Genomic DNA, 21,379 nt, shown 5'->3' on the forward strand with positions numbered 1-21,379 from the left:
TTGCATTTCGTCCTTTCGAGCTGATTGGAGACAAAAACAGCCAATCAGATTTTTTTGCATTCAAGTCTGTGATTGGCTGGTTTTGTGGCACAAATATAACGGTGTACAGAAAGAGTTGAGCGTGCACGGGCAGAAATGTTGAGAGCGTGAGCGACACATTGCGAGCGCAAATACAAAAACTGAGCGAGAGGGGCTGCTGTTGTGCGTGTGTATATGGATAATAGCAAACACGGATATACATTTTTTGCATGCAGCAATGAATTTTGTTCACTCAAATTCAGCTTTTCTTCGCTCAAAATAAATTTCTCCTCAAAATGCAAAACTTGCACCTGCAAACCTTTTTTACGTGCGCTCAGAATAGTGGCACAAAAATAACGCCATAGACTTGGAGAAGGCATTCGACCGTGTCCCTCGGGAGGGGGGGGGGTCTTGTGGGGGGTGCTCCGGGAGTATGGGTGTGGGTGATGGGCTCCGCCAGGGCTGCCCCTTTGTCACCAATTCTGTTCATAATTTTTATGGACAGAATTTCTAGGCGTAGCCAAGTGGCGGAGGGCTTTCACTTTGGTGGTCTCAGGATCTCATCTCTGCTTTTTGCAGATGATGTGGTTCTGTTGGCTTCATCAGGTGATGGCCACCAGCTTGCCTTGGAACGGTTTGCAGCCGAGTGTGAAGCAGTGGGAATGAGAATCAGGCCATGTTCCTCAGCTGGAAAAGGGTGGAGTGCCCACTCTGGGTTGGGGATGAGTTCCTGCCCCAAGTGGAGGAGTTTAAGTATCTCAGGGTCTTGTTCACAAGTGATGGGAGAAGGGAGCCGGAGATCGACAGACGGATTGGTGCTGCGGCTGCAGTGATGCAGCTCTCAATTTACTGGTCAATCTACGTCCCTGCCCTCACCTATGGCCACGAGCTGTGGGTAGTGACCGAAAGAACGAGATCGCGGATACAAGCGGCGGAAATGAGCTTCCTCCGAAGGGTGGCTGGCCTCTCCCTTAGAGATAGGGTGAGAAGTTCGGCCATTCGGGAGGGGCTCAGAGTAGAGCCGCTGCTCCTCCACATCGAAAGGAGCCAGTTGAGGTGGTTCGGGCATCTGGAGGAGGTGGCTGGCGAGCGGGATTCTCTGCTTGGGCTGCTGCCCCCGCGACCCGGTCCCAGATAAGCAGAAGATGATGGATGGATGTGCCCACATCAGTTACATTTAGCTCTGAAAGGACAAGTTCATCCTCTGGTGGCTCAAAACCTGTTTGAGGCCTGATGAAGTGAAATGACCGTATTTTTAGAGTTTTAGATGATGTGTCAGAATTCAGTGGCTATTACAGAGGAACAGCTGTAGTTTTCATATTTATGAGGATTTGATGCTCTGAAGTGTTAGGCTAGCTGCTATACAGGATTTGCATACTGTGATTACTATAGTTACTTTTGATAAGATTGGGACTGGAGAAGAGTCGGAGATTCAGCAGTTCATACACAGAGTCCAACTGTTTCAACTAAGATGTTTTTGATGTTTTTAGGGCATCCAAGTCCCAACTGAAACCCCAGCACCTCTCAATACAAACCTAGTTTTAGGGGAATGAATCCCCAGTGGCTAAAGGTGCTCCTTTGGGCTGAGATCTGATGACTGGATGCCATGTGAGTACAGTGAACAGTGCCAGGTTCAACAAACCAGTGTGAGAGGACCTGTGTGACACGGTGTGTTACCCTACCATCCAGCGATGTCACACTGTGGTCATAACCATTAGCTGTGCTTTCTGGCCTCTCAGACTGCTCAAAGCATATTCAAATGAACAGTGTGATATTACTAGCAGGAGATAAACAGTCAGTGCACACGTACACATCAGCAATTAGGAGTTTAGGATTTATTAAACAGCACAAAAGTCTTGATATTTTCACATGTACACAAAATCATAAATAGCCCCAAAGTTCCTCCCACCTTGCATCAATGGGATCCCAGTCATTATTCCATCACAATAAGCCAGATTATATAAGCCATATATTTATAAACCATTTACATTTGAACTGAGCAATCTACAGTATTAAGACACAGATGTTAGACATTCGCTCTGTAGAGTCAAAACCAAAAGTAGCTTCTTCATTAATCCTGATTACCGCAGATAGAAAAGGAACCCTACTTATCCTAATGTGCTATTTACATCTTCTAAAAACAGCTCTTTGAAGTCTAGAGCGTGTCTGACAAACCAAAATTAAAAACTTAACCTTGGCTAACAAAATGTTTCTCACAGATCGCTTGGTAACTACGTTTCGACAAACGTGTAGCCTCAGATGATAAAACCATGAACTGGTGGGTGATCGGCCCGTTTTGGTTTCTTCATGTCATACTGGATAAGATACAGTAGACCAACCTGGTGGTGCAGACGCACGTTTTCAAAAGCCATTTGGTTTCAATGTTCAATCTGAAAATAAAAATGACCCTCACATGTTTGTAGGCCTGCCGCAGCACTTCCTGAACATATGGGACAGAATAAACTTGGACTAACGACTTCAAACACGACGCCGCCGACACCCTAAAGTATCAGAATAATCCCCTTGGTTGACTGGTGGCCGAGCCCTGTCAGTCTTAGAAGATATGTCGCATCTTTGAGTTTGAAGCAGAGAAGAAGAAAACCTCACTACTGTGCCACATTTGTACTTGCATACGCTGTCTTACTGATAGCAGGTACGTTTGATGCTACATAGCAGAGGTCTTCATGGGTACCAATAAGACTAAAATCACTAAGCCCTGTGAGGACACCAGTGAGCTGGCTTCATATCATGTTGGGAAGTCAAAGCTTGGCCCACGGGGCCTGTGATGGATTCATACAGTGTTGGGCCGTGTTGTTCCCTCACCATCTCAGTAATTGTCTTTATCTGGGTGGCTGGAGCCTGTCAGGGCCAACACACACAGCCAATGCTGCAATCACAAAGATCTGAGTCCAAACATTAAATACATGAAACACTCAGTAACATATTGTAGATAAACTACTATAACTGAGACCTCCAACATCTCTTTGGGATTTCATTTTAATGATCATCTGTCACAAGCTGGGCCACAAACCTCACTGATCAGTTGTGTTGTGCCAGCCTGTGATGACCTTTACAGTCAAACCTCCGCCCACTTTGTTTGCTCGTAATTTTATTGAGGCCAGCCGACCAAATCAATATCAAGCATTGAGACTCAGACTGAGTGAACACAGTCATGTAACAAATAGTGTCTAAAACGACCTGTGTGTTGGTCTGCTTTGACTAAAGTCTACAGGGCCTACAGTTTAAGTGTCACTCTGGCCTTAGCTTGGCTCTAACGCTAGCGCCTAACAACGATTCAACACTGAGCTGTCAGCTCAAACGGGATCGATCTAGGTTCATATATTTAAAGAGGAAAAACAAAGTCTTCCACGAGAAAGGCCGAAGCGTTTCAAAAGTGGAAATCTCAAACCATGAGGAGAAACATCTGCATTTTAAGGCCTCGGCACATCTGCAGCTTTGTCCTCCACTTGTTTCAAACAAAATCACACTAATGGAAAAGCCTAAATTCTGTGGTTACACACGGGAAGAAGCCAACTGCACAAAGAAGACCTTAAAAGAGGCATAAATAAATACGTGTATTGTCGAAGGACCCGAGGGGTTACAATATTAAGGCAATGCAGTGGCATGTTCTGTTGCTTACTCTCATGGATTTCTGGAGCAGAGCTCACACAGATAATTAAACAAAAGGGGGAAAACTCAAATATGTTAGGGTTCTGATTCCACATGGCAATTTGTTTAGCTTGACAGTAGCGCCCAGCATTACTCATACTGTTTTATAACAACGATGTCAGGAACGAGGCAAAGCGCCCCTCTGACGGCAAACTGCAGCAGTGCAGTAGTTCAGCCTCGTTCCTGGCACTCTTACAGCATAAAATTCCTACAGTACAGTCAGTGCAATGCTTAATGTTGCCTCTAAAACACGGAATTACAGTCCCGGAATTGCGGGCAGGTAACGCGGCTGGCACTGGGGTGAAAAATAAAATAAAAGTTTCAAATTAAAAACAAAAAACCTTTAATGACAAAGGGAGAAAAGGAGGGATCAAAGACTGTGTGGTCCACAGGCCAGGCCACACCTCGCTCTAGTGAATGTAGGCTCTGTAAACTGCTGAAATGTCATTGTCCGACTGGTCCAGTGCCTTGGCCCGCTTATAAACCTGCAAAACAGAAAACAACGGCTGGACAACGGAGAAAAAACGTTTCTGCTGCCCCAAGGCTCATATGTTAGAGGACAAGCAACATGAGCAGGAAACACTTCATTTCTGAGAAGAAAAGTTTTACCACAAAGAATTACAGAAATTTAGAGGAGAAAGCTGTGAGAGCTGTACCTCGTTGGCAGCTGCAGCCATCGGGGTTGGATGGTTGGCCATGTCGCCCATGGAGATGGCTAGCCTTAGGTCCTTCTGAATGTGTTTCAAATAGTAGTCTGGTTTAAAGTTGCCCTGTAAAATATCTGGAAGGGGCAGGAAGACGGTCATTACAGGCTAGGTTACAGTAGGACCTCCTGATATTCATGGGACTTGTTTTTGTCCCAGTTAAGACTAAAAAAAGAAGAAGAAAAAATAAGCTGCAGTCTCGATTTGGCACGTTCCCCAGTTCAACCACGGATCTTTGACTGTTAGGCGAAGCCACTACACTATGACAACTAGGGCTGCCACAAACGGTTATTTTGATAGTCGACTAATCAGATCATCATCCATTGGACGTAAAACTACAGCTTATTGCACCAGCAGCTCTGCTCTTATATAACTATCATTAGCTTACAGCTTGAAGTGTTCAAGGTCTGTGCTAATTAAAAATAAAGACAAGATGATAGTTTATTAAATTTTAATGAAATCTGCAGATTGTTTTGGTGAAGTTTAATAAACTTCTTGCTATCTAAAATATAAAGTAAATCCTCGAGCATCTCACACTTCTGATAATCAGCTGTCTGCTTGATGTTTATTCAGCTGTGTAAAAACTATAACTTTAATCTCAGCCAAACCGATTTACTCAGGAACAAATAAAATACTGAAAAAAGTGCCTAGCCCCCGCCTAGCTATCGAGCTAGTGGGTAACAGACGTCTCCGAAAACGTCGGAGCGCTTTTGAAAATATGCAGTGTCCTGATAAACTGAGCAGATATTTGAGGTTTACACAGCTACATTCTCGCCTGAAAATATGTTAAACGTTTATTTTGTGACCCAGAAAGAATAATAAGAGTAATATTAAAACTAACTAGCTGCCGCCATTGTTGGAAACTGAGCTGGGCTGCGCTATGAATTCTGGGATAGGTTGGGCCACGAAGTATACACCCCACCCATCCTTCAAATCTGGGGACATGAAGGGCTCATTTGTCGGAGTCTTCAAATTTGGACCGTCTTCGTCGTGTCGCTGTAACGTAACCGGCCTACTAATGCGGGCACAGGAGGATGCAGTTCCTGAATTTGGACACAGCTACGATACCGGACACAGCTTCTTCTTCTTCTTGTTGTTTAACGGCAGCTGGCATCCTTGTACATGCAGTGCTGCCATCTTCTGTTTCAGTCCGTTATTACACTCTTAAATCCTGCTACTTATTCCTGCGTCTTTTGGGATCTTACAAAGCTTCAAACGACGCGTCGACTATTAAATCAGTCGTCGACGAGTTTGATAGTCGACGTAATCGTGACTAGTCGACTAATCATGGCAGCCCTGATGACAACAAATCAAAGTGAGCAGTGACGTCACACTCTGTGTTGACTTACTCTGGCATTTCTGGTCCACAAAGGTGCTAGCCATCTGACCCTGGCACAGGATGTCCAGGAAGGTCTGCTGTGATTGGCCCGTGGCCTGTGCCAATGTTAGCCCCTCTGCAATAGTGGCCATGAAGCTGCCTTGAACCATGTTGAGGATTAGCATCATCCTTGCAGCATTCCCTGCCTCACCTTAAAAACACACACACACACACACACACACACACACACACACACACACACACACACACACACACACAGTTATAATCTGGCCCAAATCCTCTGTGCCATCAGTCTGCACTGGCTACAATGATTCACTACAATTTTTATTTACATAGCACCAGATCACAACAAGGTGCTAAAGGAAGGAAAGAAGAAACCTCCCACAGAAGCAGGCTGAGGGAGGGGCGATGGGTTGGGGTGAGGGGCGAGAGATGGGAGAGAGACACTGAGGAAGACAGCCACGGATTAATAACAAAGGAGCAGTTCTCATGTTTTCATCTTGTCGATATGGGCTGGTGCAGACTGATAGACAAAGGCACACAAATAACTCAAGTTCCTTTTGCTTCATGTGTGTCCCCTCGGATGTCTAAAGCCCAACACTTCATCCGTCTTCTGCGTGGGCCTTGCTGAGTGTACTGGACGCCGATCTTTCCGTACCCAGAAAAAACGAGGTCTTGCCCATGGCCTGGAAGCAGCTGCTGCAGTCCTCATAGACCGTCCTGTCGCCAGCTGCCAGGATGACCAGCATCCCGTCGTTGGACAGCTGCTGGCTTCCTGCCACCGGAGCTTCCAGGAAGCGGCCGCCGCGTGACGTGATCACCTGACATTCAAATACTGAATAAGAATTTATTGATACACTCAGCTGCTCCTACTGTAGGTACTTCTAACCGAGATGAAGGCAGCATGAGACAGTTTTAAAATCATTTTATTTACTGGATCATGCTGGTGTTTACCTGTGAGAGCTCTGTGATGGTCTCTGGATCGACTGTAGACATCTCTACGTAGCATTTGCCCGGTCTGATTCCTTGTAGGACTCCACTGGGTCCCAACACCAACTTCATAAAAGACAGAAATGTGAATATAGAGCTATGTGATTGATCTGCATTAGTGTCTTTGCCTCACACGATAACTGTTGGTGTGATTCAGAGTTAAATAAATATCAACGACCTGTTCAATGAACAACTTTGTCACATCCATCAAAGAGCCGCGTTCACACCCATGTTCCTTACAGTGAAACACCAGCTGGCGCCAGTGACTCAAAAAGTCAGAGCACCTTTCTGTTCATTTATAGCCCCGCCCACTTCACCCATGACAATCCCCACCCACTCAGTCTCTGACTGGAAATCTCTGTGCACTTGATGAATGCATGAAATCATGGATCCATTTGATTTTTCTTCACGTTTATTCTGTCGTTAGCTTGTTATTTGCAGACTGGTGTTGAACATGCCACGGTGCAGCGTACTCACGTCTCTGGCAGCCTTAGGGTCAGACACACAGGAGAAGGTGATGTCACACATGGAGGCCACTTCTGCAGGAGTGCGGCCTAACCGTGCCCCCTCCTGGATGAACAGGTCACACTGAAACATAGCAGGGAGGAATCAGCAGCAAGCCACACCCCCTTTCAACCAACCACGTCCACGTTGGGCGCTTTAATACTGCTGAACCTATAATCTGACTGAATGTGATCGTGTTAGAGACAGCAGCCACTGGCTGACCATGAGTGCGTTTACCTTTTCTGCAGTGCGGTTCCACACTGTCACGACATGACCCATTTTCAACAGGTTGGAAACAATGCCGCTACCCATCAGCCCCAGACCCAGGAAGCCTATTCTGAAGAGCAGAAGCCGAGAACATACAGACCAAAGCATGAAAACGAGCCCTGTGATCAATTTAGCAACAGTGTTGTGTAACCCTGTGACGAGGATGTGCCATACCGCTTATCTGTGGGTGTGATGCTGCCGTTGATCGCTGTGCTGTCTGCTGCTTGGATAGATGTTGACCCTGTGACCTGCACAATCAGAGGCAAATCTATAGAAATCACACTCACGGGAACTAAATGAAAAAATTAATCACATGTCCTTTGCCTGGTATGCACCGTGCACACATGCAAGTCTCTGTTCCTGCCAATGAACAATCATTTCAAGCAAATCAAAGCAGCCTACATTATTGCTTTTACCTCTTCAATGATCTTCAGGCGTTTGCTAATGGGCTCCATTGACGAAGCTGGCTGTGGGCGCAGAGGTGACAAAGTAAAAACAATGCAACTTATATTTAAAACGAGTCGTTTTTAACGAGCTGTAATTCATACAACATGTTTTCATTTCACACCAATCGATAATCAGTTAGTGCTAAAAGCAGCAAAGTGGACAGACTGAGGAGATAATCTGCATCACATTCCTTACAGAACCAGGAATCATCATACGCCATCAAGTAACTGGTACATAACTGACAGTGTCACCAGCTGCCACTACAGCAAGCTTTATAAACACACTTCATCATTTTTAATTCCTCTAATTAACTGAATTATTAGAGGACCAACTTAGACATGAAAACATGTGAGTGTAGAAGTGAAGTTTGTGTTGCAGACTAACTGGTGGTTGCTGCAATAAGAAACAATGTGTCAGTGAAACAAATCTTACACCAGATATTGAATTTCATCAGGTTTGAAGTGTTGGAGATGTTAAAAACAACTCTTCTCCAGTGGAGATTATGTCCTACTAACATCTTAATGCCAACAACTGTGGAGTCCCAGCGAGTCACCATGGACAGAAGCCCCTGATCCAAAACTGACCTTCAAGCTAAACTCATGTTTGCTGTTGCACAAACTTTAAAGTCCAGATGAGACAAAGATCTAAGGCCTTCAAAATGAAGAACACGGTACCACCTGTCAAACACGGTGGAGGCAGCATCGACACTGGCACACTGCACAGAGTGAATGGAATAAAAAACCTCAACCTCCGACACGATTGGGTTTTCCAACAGGACAATGATCCCAAACACACCACAAACTGGTTTTGAAAAGCAGCCTAATGTCCTTCCCAAAGGCCCGACCTCAGACCTATTAAACACTGGTCCATGCCAAGAAACCAAACCAACCAATTTAACCGAACTCCGGAGTGCTGATGGCTCCAGAGCATGCAACCAAATGTTGGTGTTGGTGTTGGTGCAGGTGTGCGAATCAGAGAACATTCTAGATAAATGGAAACCATATTCCTGTTTGTTGTTGTAAAAAACATTAGAAACTTAAATGAGCCGTCATTCATGCCTATGCGGAGTATATGGAAACCTCTGACCACATGTTCCTGCTTACCTTTTCAGACTGGCTGAGCAGAAAGTGGTGAAAATGTGGATCATCCTTCACAGGCTACAACACAGAGTGCAGTGGATGAGTGTTCATACAGACGTGCAGTGATCTGACAGGTTACAGTGTTAGAGCCACTCAATCATGTTCTAAAGCTCCTGCATTAAAAGCTAATGTTGGCAGCCTGTCTGCACTCTACAGTGTTTTAAAAGAAAACATTCGAGGTAAACATCAACACAGCACATTAAGGCGCGGTGGTGTTTGCATCATGCCATCTTCCCACAGCCACGCCTGTAATGATCTCACCTGCAGCCTCTCACACATGGACATTTTAGAGATACACTCTTGCAGAGCACCAGTTTTATGATTTTATGAATTTCGGGCTTAATTGGGGAAGCAGCAACGAGTCTAAAGCCACACCTTATTTCCTTCATTTTATCTTAGGAAAATGAGAAGTAGGTGTAACAGCTGTAAACAGACATGAAGTACAGTATGTAAGTTTGTACTACTCTAATGAGCCTGAAAGAGAATATTTGGTTCAATTCAATTTTATTTATACAGCATTAAATGACAACAACAACCGGCTCATGGTGCGTTATCCTGTAAGGTCGACCCTACAATAACACAGAACGCCAACGATGATGACCCCCTGTGAGCAAGCACTTTGGCAACAGTGGGAAGGAAAAACTCCCTTTTAACAGGAAGAAACCTCCAGCAGAACCAGGCTCAGGGAGGGGCGGGGCCATCTGCTGTGATTGGTTGGGGTGAGAGAAGGAAGACAGGATAAAGACATGCTGTGGAAGAGAGACAGAGGTTAATAATAACTAACGATTCAATGCAGAGAGGTCTGTTAACACATGCTGAGTGAGAAAGGTGACTGGAAAGGAAAAACTCAATGCATCATGGGAATCCCCCGGCAGCCTACGTCTATTGCAGCATAACTAAGGGAGGATTCAGGGTCACCTGGTCCAGCCCTAACTATATGCTTTAGCAAAAAGGAAAGTTTGAAGCCTGATCTTAAAAGTAGAGATAGTGTCTGTCTCCTGAATCCAAACTGGAAGCTGGTTCCACAGAAGAGGGGCCTGAAAACTGAAGGCTCTGCCTCCCATTCTACTTTTAAATACTCTAGGAACAAGGAGTCGCCGTTGCACAACCGACAGGGTGACAACAAAACCTTATCAGCCAGCCGAGGGGCGAACAGCTCTGAAAAGGCTCCTCAGTAGTAAAATCTAAAGAAATAAAGGGTGGCTCCAGACTTTTGCACAGTGCTGTAATTGTTATTATGGAGGCAGCCGTCAGCGGATCTGTGATGCAAACATACACGTGGCCCTGGTTTTTAAGGTGGCCCTTGGTACGGCTTATTAAAGGGGTAAAAAGAAAACACACCATCTGAAATGAATAGAAATATAAGATTCAGATCTGTAACAAGTGCTGCATGCTGCATGCATCTAGCTGGCGCTCATAACTTTGGTTAATTACGAGAGGACGATGCAGCTCTTCTGTCTGTGAACGTTAGCATACTGGAGTTACAAAGCAGGACAACGTTAACATGGAAATGTGTGTTAGTTTGCGCCACAAAGTGCAGATTGAACTCTGATACTTCTATTAAAATGAGGTGACCCCACAAGTTCACGGTCCTTCTCTATAAAAGTAGAAACCAGTGACGAGGCCCCAGTTACAGACTGGTTCACGGCTCCATTTTAGCCAAAAACTGATTGAACAAGCTTTACATGACTAAAGGAACGTGCAGTTATTTCTGCCTAACACGACGGACAAAGAGGAAATGGATGTTTTGCATAGACTGGAAACTAAAACAAGGAAGCGTGATGAAGCAGCCTGAGGAGCCGCTGGCTCTCACTGCACTAACACGGGGGCTTGAACTGCTTCCTGGGACAATAATTAGCTGTAACGTGCAGTAGCAGGCTGACGTTTGGACACCTTCACCCACCCAAATGTTTACTGACAAATAAAAACTGTTACTGTCTGCATTGTTTTGGTGGGTGAGCCGTTTGCATACGTACACATACAAACCTGTCAAAGGGCATTTCATTCAGCGCGGTCACATCCCATAACCAAGGACCAGCTCGGTCCTCATGACACCTCCGAGGCTGCCTGCTTCCTAACCTGTCAGTGAAGGTCAGGGAGCAGGCAGCCAACTAAACTAAAACTACGGAGGGTTTAAAAAATTGATTTTCGGTTTCAAATCGAGTTTAGCTTGAATAAAGCCACATCGATTCATTCAATCCTAAATCCATTTTTAAATATAAATGTATTTTGCCAGAAACTTGGATTAAAGCTCACGAAACTATTTCACCGCCACCAAACAGCTAAAGCAGTAAATGAGAGCAGGAAGACGGATTGTGCACAAAGATGTAAACACGGAGCGTGGATGGAGCCCCGACAGCACGTGTGCAGACACGTCGCTGCTGAACGCCGACACCTCACAGACTCTGATGCTGCAGGTTTCATCACTCGGACCAAAATTCACTGAACCAGCAGCAAAAGAAGATCAAACTACATGTTTGATCAACATCGTCATTAATTCACTCGGACTTTGGCTGTTTAGCTTCCGCCACAATAAGATCTCACTTCCTGCGCAGCTCTGTCTCTCTGTGTACTTCAGGAACAGCTTCCAGTCTCAGATCTCTGTTTTCTGCATTATTTGTACAGCAAAACTTCAAAAACGACTCTGGACGAGAAAGCCTCATTTCTGCTGTCAATACTGAAGAAATGTCAACTTTTACAAAACTCTCAGCTGTGTCTCTAATCAAACCTCTGTGACTTCAGCAGCATCAGGTCATGTTCAGATGCTGATTCGTGGTTTTCTTCAGTTTTTGTTCTACTGCAGAATATTTTTAAGGCTGCTGTAAAAAGTCGGGCCAGGAAAATCTGCTTCATGTTTTTCTGTTTTATGCTCACTTACTTTGACACAAAGGCCTCTGCTGTGGTGTCAGTGCTGATAAATGATCTGAATTATAATATTTCTCAGTCAAAACGCCCAGCCCTAATCAAAGCTCCATGTGGCACTGAGCCCTGCACGCAGGCTTGCTGACCATTTCAAGATCACAGCAAACAATCTGAGCAGTCACAGAGAGCACCAAACAAGCCAGAAGGGAAAGGTCTGCAGTTGCTGGTGAATTAAAGCCAAAGATTAAGGTCAGGTAGAAGTCAAGACAAGGCTTGGTGGGAGGGGGCGTTCACCTACGCTGCTTTCCCATTTGAATCCTGAGCCCGGTCCAGCCCCCAGCCTCTCAATAGTGGATGGCTCGGGGTCAGAGTCAGCTAAGTCCTTAAGGAGGAAAAAAGACACATATTCACCTTTAAATCAGTGAGAAATCTGCAGAGGTCAGCGTCTGCTGCAGGGGGCGCTGTCTCTATCATGTGCAGGAGACTCGACTGGATTATTTTTACTTTGGTTTGTTTAAACCATCACACATTCTTAACAGGAAACAGATGAATTGTGAACAGCAATGGAAGCTGGATGTGGTTCACTTTGACTCACTAGTCCTCCACACTCTTTGTTTCTGTGGCTACAAAATGTAACTCAGGTGTTGTTTTATAATAATATTTCAAAAACAGTCCAAGCAGGTTTGATTCTGATATTTTAGACAAGCACTGACAGGAAGGGAACCGTTTTTAACCTTTACAATAAAATACAGTCATCTTCACAGTGGTGTTAGCGTCTGAACTGACCTTCTCAGAGGGGTCCTTTAGGGCACTGAGGTCCTCATCATCCTCATCCAGAATTTTTAGTGGCTTGTTGGGCGTCTTCTTTCCTTTTGAGTCTCCTTTGCCATCTGAGTTCTTTCAAAAACACACACAGTGTCACTGAGCTGCCAAACTGAATGTGTTTATTCACATGTCGTGAGAAAAGTCTCAGTGATGAGACGTGTTTACGTTTATGGAGAGAAATCTGCCTGAAAATAGTAACAAACAGGGCTGCAGCCGTTCATCCAGTAATTCTGTAAATGAAAAATTCGACTCGATGCTTTGTTTAACACGCGGCTCTCACCACTGTCACCATGGAAACGTGAGTGCACATTTGCCACGACAAACAGACGTGCAGTGGAAACATAGTTGGTAGCAGCAAACCAATACAGAGTGACAACAACGAGCCCACGCAGACCCAACAGCAGCAGTGATGGTGACACTGGGACATTTCAACGCAAAGAGGCGGAGCCAAAAGAAAATGTGTTTTCCAAAACAGCCGGAAAAAGCTAGCGCGAGTCCTTCATCCCAACAGCTGATCAACAAACTCCGACGTGAGGAAAAGCAACCTCTGTAGCTGCTCCGTGTTTCAGACTCAACGTGAAATAATATCAAATGCTGAGTTCGTTAAATTAGATTCAGATTTTTCACAAGCCAATAAAATGTACCAGTAAAACTCTGAGCCACTGAATTAACACAAGCACACGCTGGCTTCTTCACTGCAGCCACCGTGTTAGAGGCTTACACACAAACTCAAACATGAACAACTTTACTAGCACAAAAAAAAACCATCCATTTATTTTCACTTAAACAAGCAGCTGTTTTTATGTACATTAAAGCTTTATAAAAATGTAACAGTGCAAATGCAAATTCCTTGCTGAAAGTTTAACCAAAAGGCATTTCCAGTAGAAATGGGCTGACATATCCTGAGCATAACCATGTATAATATCCACTGAAGTTAAAAAGAGGAGCTTTGCAACATTAAACTGCAGTGTGCCAAATAAAAAAGTCAAATATGTATTTCTCGGACCATAAGGTGCACGGGATTATAAGGCACATTAAGCGAAACAAAGCAGTCAGATAAATCAAACTTTATTAAACTCATTCTTCTTGCTTCCTCCACTTCTGTCCCATCGATTCATTAATGCTGTATTCTATCACAGCGGCTCTATTCCCATGTTGTTGCAGTATATTAATGACTAACCTCGTATTGTGGATGGATTATCTTAGTTGTTCTCCTGACTGAAGTTTGGTCCGTTTACAGCATCCTGCCATGCGATTACATTTGTCCCTAACCATCAGGAACCTTCACGTTAACTTTTGAGGGGAAAAGTGTTAGTGTTCATCCTCCAGCTTCACTGTTTATGCTAACATAGCTGTGTCGCTAGCGATCACGTAGCACATCCTTATATACCAGCTAGCCCAACTTCAGTAACCCTACAAACGTCGCTGTTTAGTTTCCTGTCTTCATTTATGTTGGAAGTGATAGCAGAGCTGTACGTTTGAATGTTTTCAGAAATCTCTCAGTCAGAACATGCAATATCATGCTTAGGTAACTAGCGAAACTAGCGAGCTAACTTCCGCTAGCTTCCTGCTAACTTCTAACTCTGATAAATGTAATAAATCCTGTTTTCATGGATGCCTGGATGTTAAACTTCATAGTTACACCTGGTAAAGCAGCAACGCTGATCGTTTTATTAAAGATGAAAGAATTTAGACAGTTTTTAACTCTCAGCGATGCTGCAGTGTTGTTTGACTTTGGGACCTGAAGGGGACGGAGTTTGGGACCCAGATTACTCTGATTTACGAGCACCTTAGTGCGACAAATACGGCAATAACGACGGCCGCCTGCATGTTCTACAAAAAAACAAACAAAAAAAAAAACAAAAAACTGTGCTTTGTTGTGTATCTGCCGGACAAACACCAAACCAGTTCCAAGTGGCACCATTTTTACAAACCAATTCTGGTTCATCCGTTTTACTCAATCTGCCATGCTTTTTCGGCCATGTGCGTATGACAACAAAGGCACTGCACATGCGCGTTTTACCCAAATTCTATCGCGATATTTCATTTTCTCATCGTTGCCTAACATTGTACCGGTATTACCGTAAACTGTATAATATGGCTCAGCCCTAGTGACAATTAAAGGATTCTTCTACTTGATTTATCGATGGAACCGAGGACAGATTACTCGATTACTAAAACCTTCGATAGCTGCAGCCCCAACCTAATCCACCACGAACCCCCCTCTGCACCACACCACGAGGATCCATGTGTTGTGTGGAAGCTCAGCTCCAAACTGTATCTACCAGTAAAACTATTACTATACAAAGGCGTACACACTGATCACTTCTTCAGTTCAGGTCCGGACAGTTTCCTCATTCAAAACTCTGTGCGTACAAATGTCTGCCACATGCAACATTTCTCTGTGCACCAACTGCCTGTTATGCACAGATCACATGGCAGCGTGGGGAGACAGATTTCATGCTGCCAGCTTCACACACATCCACAAATGTAAGCTGCATTCAAGACCCAGTGTAAAACTGGGACATCTGGGCTTCTTCTAAACGAACAGAACGACCAAAGGACAGATTTATGGTTACAGACACCACACAGTACTCTGTGAAGGTTAGCTTATGGTTTAAATAAGCTGCTGCTACACGCTAACATGTTCAGGGTTAGTCATTAAGCTAATATTAGTGTTAGCCTGCTGTTATTAGATAACAGTAAGATTCGAATCAAATATCTTTTACAGTGTCTGAAACTGGTAACAAGCACAACAACAACGATGTCCACCTTTTTTGTGGAATCCATGTCACATATCAATTTCACCACGGGATGCTCGGCCACGTTGCTATGATGACAACCACGCACGTTAGTAGAACCAGATTGTAACGGAAAACCAGTCGATCCGAGTCGAGTCACGGCGATCTGTGGTGAATCGATCCAAATAGGAACTTAAAAGCTTTAGAAGAAGCCCAGAACTGGGACAAGAACACAGCTTACATTTGTGGATCTGTGTGAAGCTGGCAGCATGAAATTTGTCTCAGAATCCGACGCAGGCATGTGATCTGTGCGGATCAGCCGACTGGTGCACTCATATTTTAGGGTTTGTAAGTGATGGAGAGGAACGTTGCATGCAGTAGACAGCTGGATGCAGAGAAAGACAAACGCATCCCATTTGTGAAGCTGAACTTCCTAAACTGTGCGTAAATGATCAGCATATCCGGTTGTTCAGGGATGACGCCACGAATCCTACTTGCGGGCCTAAAGTAGTCTGCGTTTAATATGGCTTTTGTGTTGTTAACATGTTTAATGTTATGTATTTTCTTCTATTTAATCTCAAAAAGCTCCTAAAACAGTCAGTGATCCCTGTTGACCTCCCTCGGCTTTTATTACCGCTAATCATTTATTTAAGCTCAGTTTTTAAAACCTTAGGATGTAACTACAGCCCAGCCCATGCAGCAGTATATGAATGACTAACCTCGTATTGTGGATGGATTATCTCAGTTGTTCTGGCTGAAGTTTGGTCCTTTTACAGCATCCTGCCATGCGATTACATTTGTTCCTGACCACCGAGAACACTCACGTTAACTTTTATCGAGTGGAAAAAAAGTTAGCTTGTTTATATTATGCTAACATAGCTGTGTCGCTAGCGGTCACGTAGCACATCATTATATAGCAGCTAGCCAAACTTCAGTAACCCTACAAACGTCACTGCTGTTTAGTTTTCTGTCTTCATTTATGCTGGAAGTGATAACAGAGCTGTACGTTTTAATTTGTTTCCAAAACCCCGCAGTCAGGACATGCTATATTGTATTTAGATAGAAGCTAGCGAGCTAACTCTCTGCTAACTTCTAACTCCGTTAAATGCCATAAATTCCGTTTTCATGGATGCCTGGATGTTAAACTCAATTGTTACACCTGGTAGAGCAGAACGCTGATCATTTTATTAAAGATGAAAGACTTTAGATAGTTTTTCAACTCTCAGTAATGCCATAGTGATCGTTTGATATATGGGCCTGCAGCGGAGTTTAGGCCCAGACACGGCTAGTGACGTCAGACTGAACAACCGGATAGTTTTACGTGTGGTCAGATGGCTTCATATTTGTGTGTGGATTGAAGCATGCGCTCAAAGGTTACACACAACTCACTGCACGTGGCTCGTGCTGTAACCACTGAGGCTCATTTTTCTCCATACGTGCTCCATGTTGGTATTTGTTACACTGAAGAAGGAAATGATGAGAACAGTGTGCAGTACGTTCTGCAGCACTTCAGTTTTGAGTTTCAAACACTGTTTAGATTTGAATCTATGAGGCACCAACCTCTGCTCCATTTACACATCCATGACCCATGAGATACATCTACACTCAGCAGCTATGCAGAGGGAGCATGTGACATTGCACACTCCACAGTAGCACCCCTGCTACATGGCAGCCTAATGCTTTATTGTTATTACCAGCAACATTAATCGCATGTCACCGGATAAAACATTAGCAACCTGCCAACAACATTTCAGCTGTAGACAGAAGAGCAGTAGACCTGCTGTTCAGTGCATCGGGCATTTACAAGCCACACCAGCCCAAACATCATCCACCGACCCTCACATCTCATGTGATGAAGGTGATGTAGAGACTAGTCTTTGCTCACAAAGACACAAAAACAAATGTCAGAGGAAATGATGTAATCATACATAACACACAGAGTGCACTCCCATCTCCATGGTGATGATCACCTTTGATTTCTCAGCGGAGAAGCTACAGCCCTACATCCTGTGGATTACTGACAGCGGTTCATCGTGCACACCTCAGACTCTCAGTACAGCTCTGGGTCACGCCACCTACAGACACTGTGACAAAGCTGCAGTGGTTGGATGTACTAGAGCTGGACTACGGGAGGAATCTCCTTCTGGATGTGAATCAGACAAAAGAGATGCTGACTGACTTCAAAAGGAAGAGGAAGGATACACCACCTGTGGGATGTTGATGTGGTGGAGAAGTCCAAGAACCTGGGCATCCACATCATCAACAGACCAACACAGAGGCTGCATGCAAAGAGGACGAGTAACTCCCATACAAGCAAACAGTCAGAGCTGTTGAGACGGTGAGCTCAGGGCAAGTAAAAGAAAATGTCTGTAGCATCTTTCCTGTATCACTGGTAAAACCTTCTCTTGGAAAAAGCTAGCAGGAATCCCAAAGAACTGCTCGAGCCAGTCGACGTGATGCGCAACACGGTTCGCGAGGGTGAGAACGGCAGGTACACTGGATATCCAGAGGAGCATCGTATCTAACAGACTGATTCATCTCCATAAACCTGGGTAAGGAGGAGGCGGGACCAGGACCAGCGATGCGTTCACTGTCCTGTGTGACCACTGCATTCTGTAGCTACAGGTTTATGCTCTGTAAACAGCAACCTGCAGGGCAGCAGGCTGCACTGAACTCCTGCTGCTCCTGTTGTTTTAGTGTGATTACTAGGCCCCATCGTCATCATCAGCATGTGAAGATTTCCACATACAAACTCAGTTTTATAAAAAGCACGCAGCACCACAGCTGTGGGTCCTGGGCTCTGTGGGGACGTGGCCACAGACTTCTCTGACCATTAACAGCACACGAGTCCCTTTTAATGTTCTCGATTAAGAAAAAGAAATAAAACAAAGAAAAACAAACACCTGTTTGTGACAGTCTATGTGAATAAAGACACTGAGCAAAAGGCTCAGCATTAATTAGGCAAATTACTGTGGTGCTGCTTGCTATGAATTTAAAACCTCCAGTCATCACGTACAGGGTTACATCTAAGCAGACTGTGATTTTTCTGCATCTTCTCGGTGTTAGGTGTCGTGCTTCACCTGTTCTTTCCCCTTTGCTTTCTTTAAGAAGTCCTCCACTGCATCAACAGCTTGCTGGAAGCGCTTTCCTTTATTTATCTTGATCATCTCTTCTTTGTGGGCATGGTACGGCTTCAGCTGTTCTACTTTGATCCAGGCACTGGAGACACACAGACACACAACTCTCCCGCATCAGCTGGAGAAGGCACAGCATGCTTGGCCAGAACATGAAGCTGATGATCCATACTTACTGGTCCTCTGTTCCAAAGAACTTCACAAAGTGGCATTTCTTGCCCCTGGGCTTTTTCAGGTCCTTGGGGGGGCTCACTATCTGAAACGAGAGTGTTTTGGTGTAACGTTACCGTCATTTTCTTAATTTAACAGAGGCATGGACAAGCTGTGGCTCCTTACCTTTCCTGGCCATGGTGGGTAACGACCGAGCTTCCCCCTGAAATAAGACCACACAGTCAGCACCGAGCCCGCGATCTTCACAGTTCACTGTACTCTCTCTGCTCAGCAGTCCCACAATGAGCTTTGGCGACGCGATACATCAGCTAACATTATCAGTGAAAGTCAGACTCCATGAACTGTCAGATAAAGAGAAACTGGGCCAAGCGCGGATCACTCCCAGGTCTGTGTGGCATCAGCTGCCCGCCTCAACCCCCCGCGGTGTTGATTCGGTACTAAAGTATTGAGCCAGCAGTCTGAGCGCTAACAGCAGGATTCGCAGACGGCTGGTACTGATCAGTACCCGTGCTCAGCTCGCGGCGCTCGGTGGGATTTGTCGCCGTGCCTCCGCACACTGCCCTCGCCTTCTCAGCACTTGTTCGGCCCGGTTTCACTCAGATTGCTAACTGCGTCGTCTGCCACCCTTCCCGCGGTGCATTTGTAACGGTCTCAACAAACAAATGCGCAAATGTGTGGAAATCAAGCCTTTACGAAAAACTTGCAAATGTGCCCGCCCGCAGTAACACGGAAGCCGAGCGCAGACATCCGCTCAGGCTCCGCTGCTAGCAAAGATCGTCGCAGACCACAACATTTCCACGAGCCGAGGCACTGAGCCCGTGTAACGTAGGTCTGCACGCACACACACACGACGGGGAATAAAATGATCTCCAAAGACAAGTTTGCATGGGGAAAAACAGCTGCCTAGTTTGGGTCTAAACCGTTACTGTAGCTTGTTTGCTAGCCAGCAGCTAGCGTCGGCTGCAGGCTGAGTCAGCTCGGTTAGCGATTTGTTTGGGTCGGCTATCCACTAACCCAGCACGGGAAACACTTGCAAGGATTACACCTGGTTTACGGCACGGAGAAACATCACTGCCACACGTCCTAATGCAGCGCTGCTCTATGGCCCGCAGACAGGAACCGGAGCACTCAACCTTGTCTAAAGGTTACTCACCACACTAGATCCCCGATCCTCAGATGCACCGTCGCCATCTTACAACTTTAATAAAACGTCGCACTGAATGAGAGGAAAAGACAACACACACCCACTAATCACATGTGAGGCCAGCCCCACCCCTTTCTCGTACGTCACATCCGTCGCTCTGTTGTTTACTACACATTTCAAGCAGCAGCAACAGCAGCGTGCACAATATCTACAGCATATCTTCCATACATAACGATATAAACCCACAATAATGACTCAGCCACGGGGAGCCACACGCTGGTCCCAGGCCGGCAGAAACGGGGAAGGTTACATCGGGAAGGGGATCCGCCACAAAGCCTCGGCCGAATCAAACGGCCATTATTACAAAAATGCGCTTTCCACATAGGGTCGACCAACTCTGCTGCTGCCTGAAGACACACAGGAAGGAGGGAGGGTGGGAGAGAGGCGCTGGGTGTGGGTGTGTGGAGGGAGAGCAGGAGCACTGCAGGTGGATTCAAGTTGTTCTACACAGGTGTGCGGTGACAGTAACTGCTTCTACGTTACGTGGGCACTCAAAACACTTTACACCAGGGGCGATTTTAGCCCATTTTTGGGGGTGCTTCAGCAAAATGAATCAAAGCACCCCCAAAGATTTCTTACTTTTTTTGACAACACTTGCTGTTTGTGTGATACACTACTAAAAATATAAAAAACATACAGTACTTGGTTGAGACGTAATATTTTAACAACAAAAGTATACATACCCCCCCCCCCCACCCCCTCCCAAAATGGTTTGTTCCAGCTCTCCCCTGCTCTGGCTCTAGCGCTCTTTCTGCCAGAGCGATGGTGGCTGAGACGCAGCGGAGCGGAGGTGTGAGTGCCTGGCTTAAAACAGGACATATTAGCTGCATTTAACCTTCAGTTACTCTTTATATAGTTGGTAGGAGTCAGGCCATGTTTCTTTTTAGCTGAAAAACATTACACCAGGTAACCTGCAGTGTTGAAACGTGTTTCCCGACGATGTTTGCTACTCTACAATCCGTCCTGCTCTGTAGTAAAATCAGCGACATTTGACTGTCCTGTTGCTCCCATTGAAATGTATACAGGCTGTTTAAAATCTAAAACTTAAAATTGTCCGTAGCCTGCTGTTGTTACCACTGTCCTGTTTGAAATGGAGTGAGAGAAGCTGCTTATTTTGTCATATGTGCCAAGATTAAACCCAGGAGCCACATTCAGGTAAAAGTGTAAGAACAAAGGATCCGTCAATAAAGGATAATGTTGGATCAGTGCTTCAATGTTTATATCTTTTATTAGATGTTCATGTGGTTTGGTTATTTGCCTTTTGGTTGAAAGTACACTGAGAGAGGACTTTTTTTTATTATTGATCTTAATATTTTTTTCATATTAATGTAATTTTTTAATCTAATTGAATACAATCTATTTGTG

The 21,379-nt window shown here is 45.0% G+C and overlaps 1 protein-coding gene across 4 annotated transcripts; it reads right to left on the reverse strand.

Moving 5' to 3' along the window:
• Positions 1-1,821: 1,821 nt before the first annotated feature.
• Positions 1,822-20,084, reverse strand: glyr1 (glyoxylate reductase 1 homolog (Arabidopsis)). 4 transcript variants are annotated; one of them, XM_086288107.1, is made up of 16 exons: positions 19,964-20,084; positions 18,976-19,012; positions 18,816-18,895; positions 18,586-18,724; positions 12,726-12,836; positions 12,238-12,321; positions 9,042-9,095; positions 7,908-7,958; positions 7,666-7,739; positions 7,462-7,561; positions 7,198-7,308; positions 6,685-6,786; positions 6,389-6,551; positions 5,741-5,920; positions 4,344-4,468; positions 1,822-4,172 (listed from the first exon to the last, which is right to left on the reverse strand). In XM_086288107.1, exons 1-16 carry the CDS (start codon positions 19,999-20,001, stop codon positions 4,098-4,100), a joined length of 1,524 nt encoding a protein of 507 aa, XP_086144233.1. In that variant the 5' UTR covers positions 20,002-20,084; the 3' UTR covers positions 1,822-4,097. The 4 variants fall into 4 exon arrangements, with proteins under 4 accessions (XP_086144233.1, XP_086144234.1, XP_086144235.1 ...); XM_086288108.1 differs by lacking the exon at positions 9,042-9,095; XM_086288109.1 differs by lacking the exon at positions 12,238-12,321 and having other exon boundaries at positions 1,823-4,172.
• Between the last annotated feature and the right edge of the window lie 1,295 nt (positions 20,085-21,379).

The sequence above is a fragment of the Aulonocara sp. 'chitande type north' Nkhata Bay genome, linkage group LG4, assembly GCF_057382095.1.
Source record: "Aulonocara sp. 'chitande type north' Nkhata Bay isolate Kocher_YH1m ecotype deep benthic linkage group LG4, A_spYH_male_GT1.1, whole genome shotgun sequence".
NCBI lineage: Eukaryota > Metazoa > Chordata > Actinopteri > Cichliformes > Cichlidae > Aulonocara > Aulonocara sp. 'chitande type north' Nkhata Bay.

Bases quoted from the DNA above. Each gene is read 5' to 3' on its own strand.
- glyr1 (XM_086288107.1), bottom strand. From the start codon at position 20,001: ATGGCGACGGTGCATCTGAGGATCGGGGATCTAGTGTG. The intron at 7,959-9,041 runs GTAAGCAGGAAC...CTGCGCCCACAG, and splicing joins TGCTCAGCCAGTCTGAAAAG to CCAGCTTCGTCAATGGAGCC. The intron at 5,921-6,388 runs GTACGGAAAGAT...TGTGTTTTTAAG, and splicing joins CAAGACCTCGTTTTTTCTGG to GTGAGGCAGGGAATGCTGCA.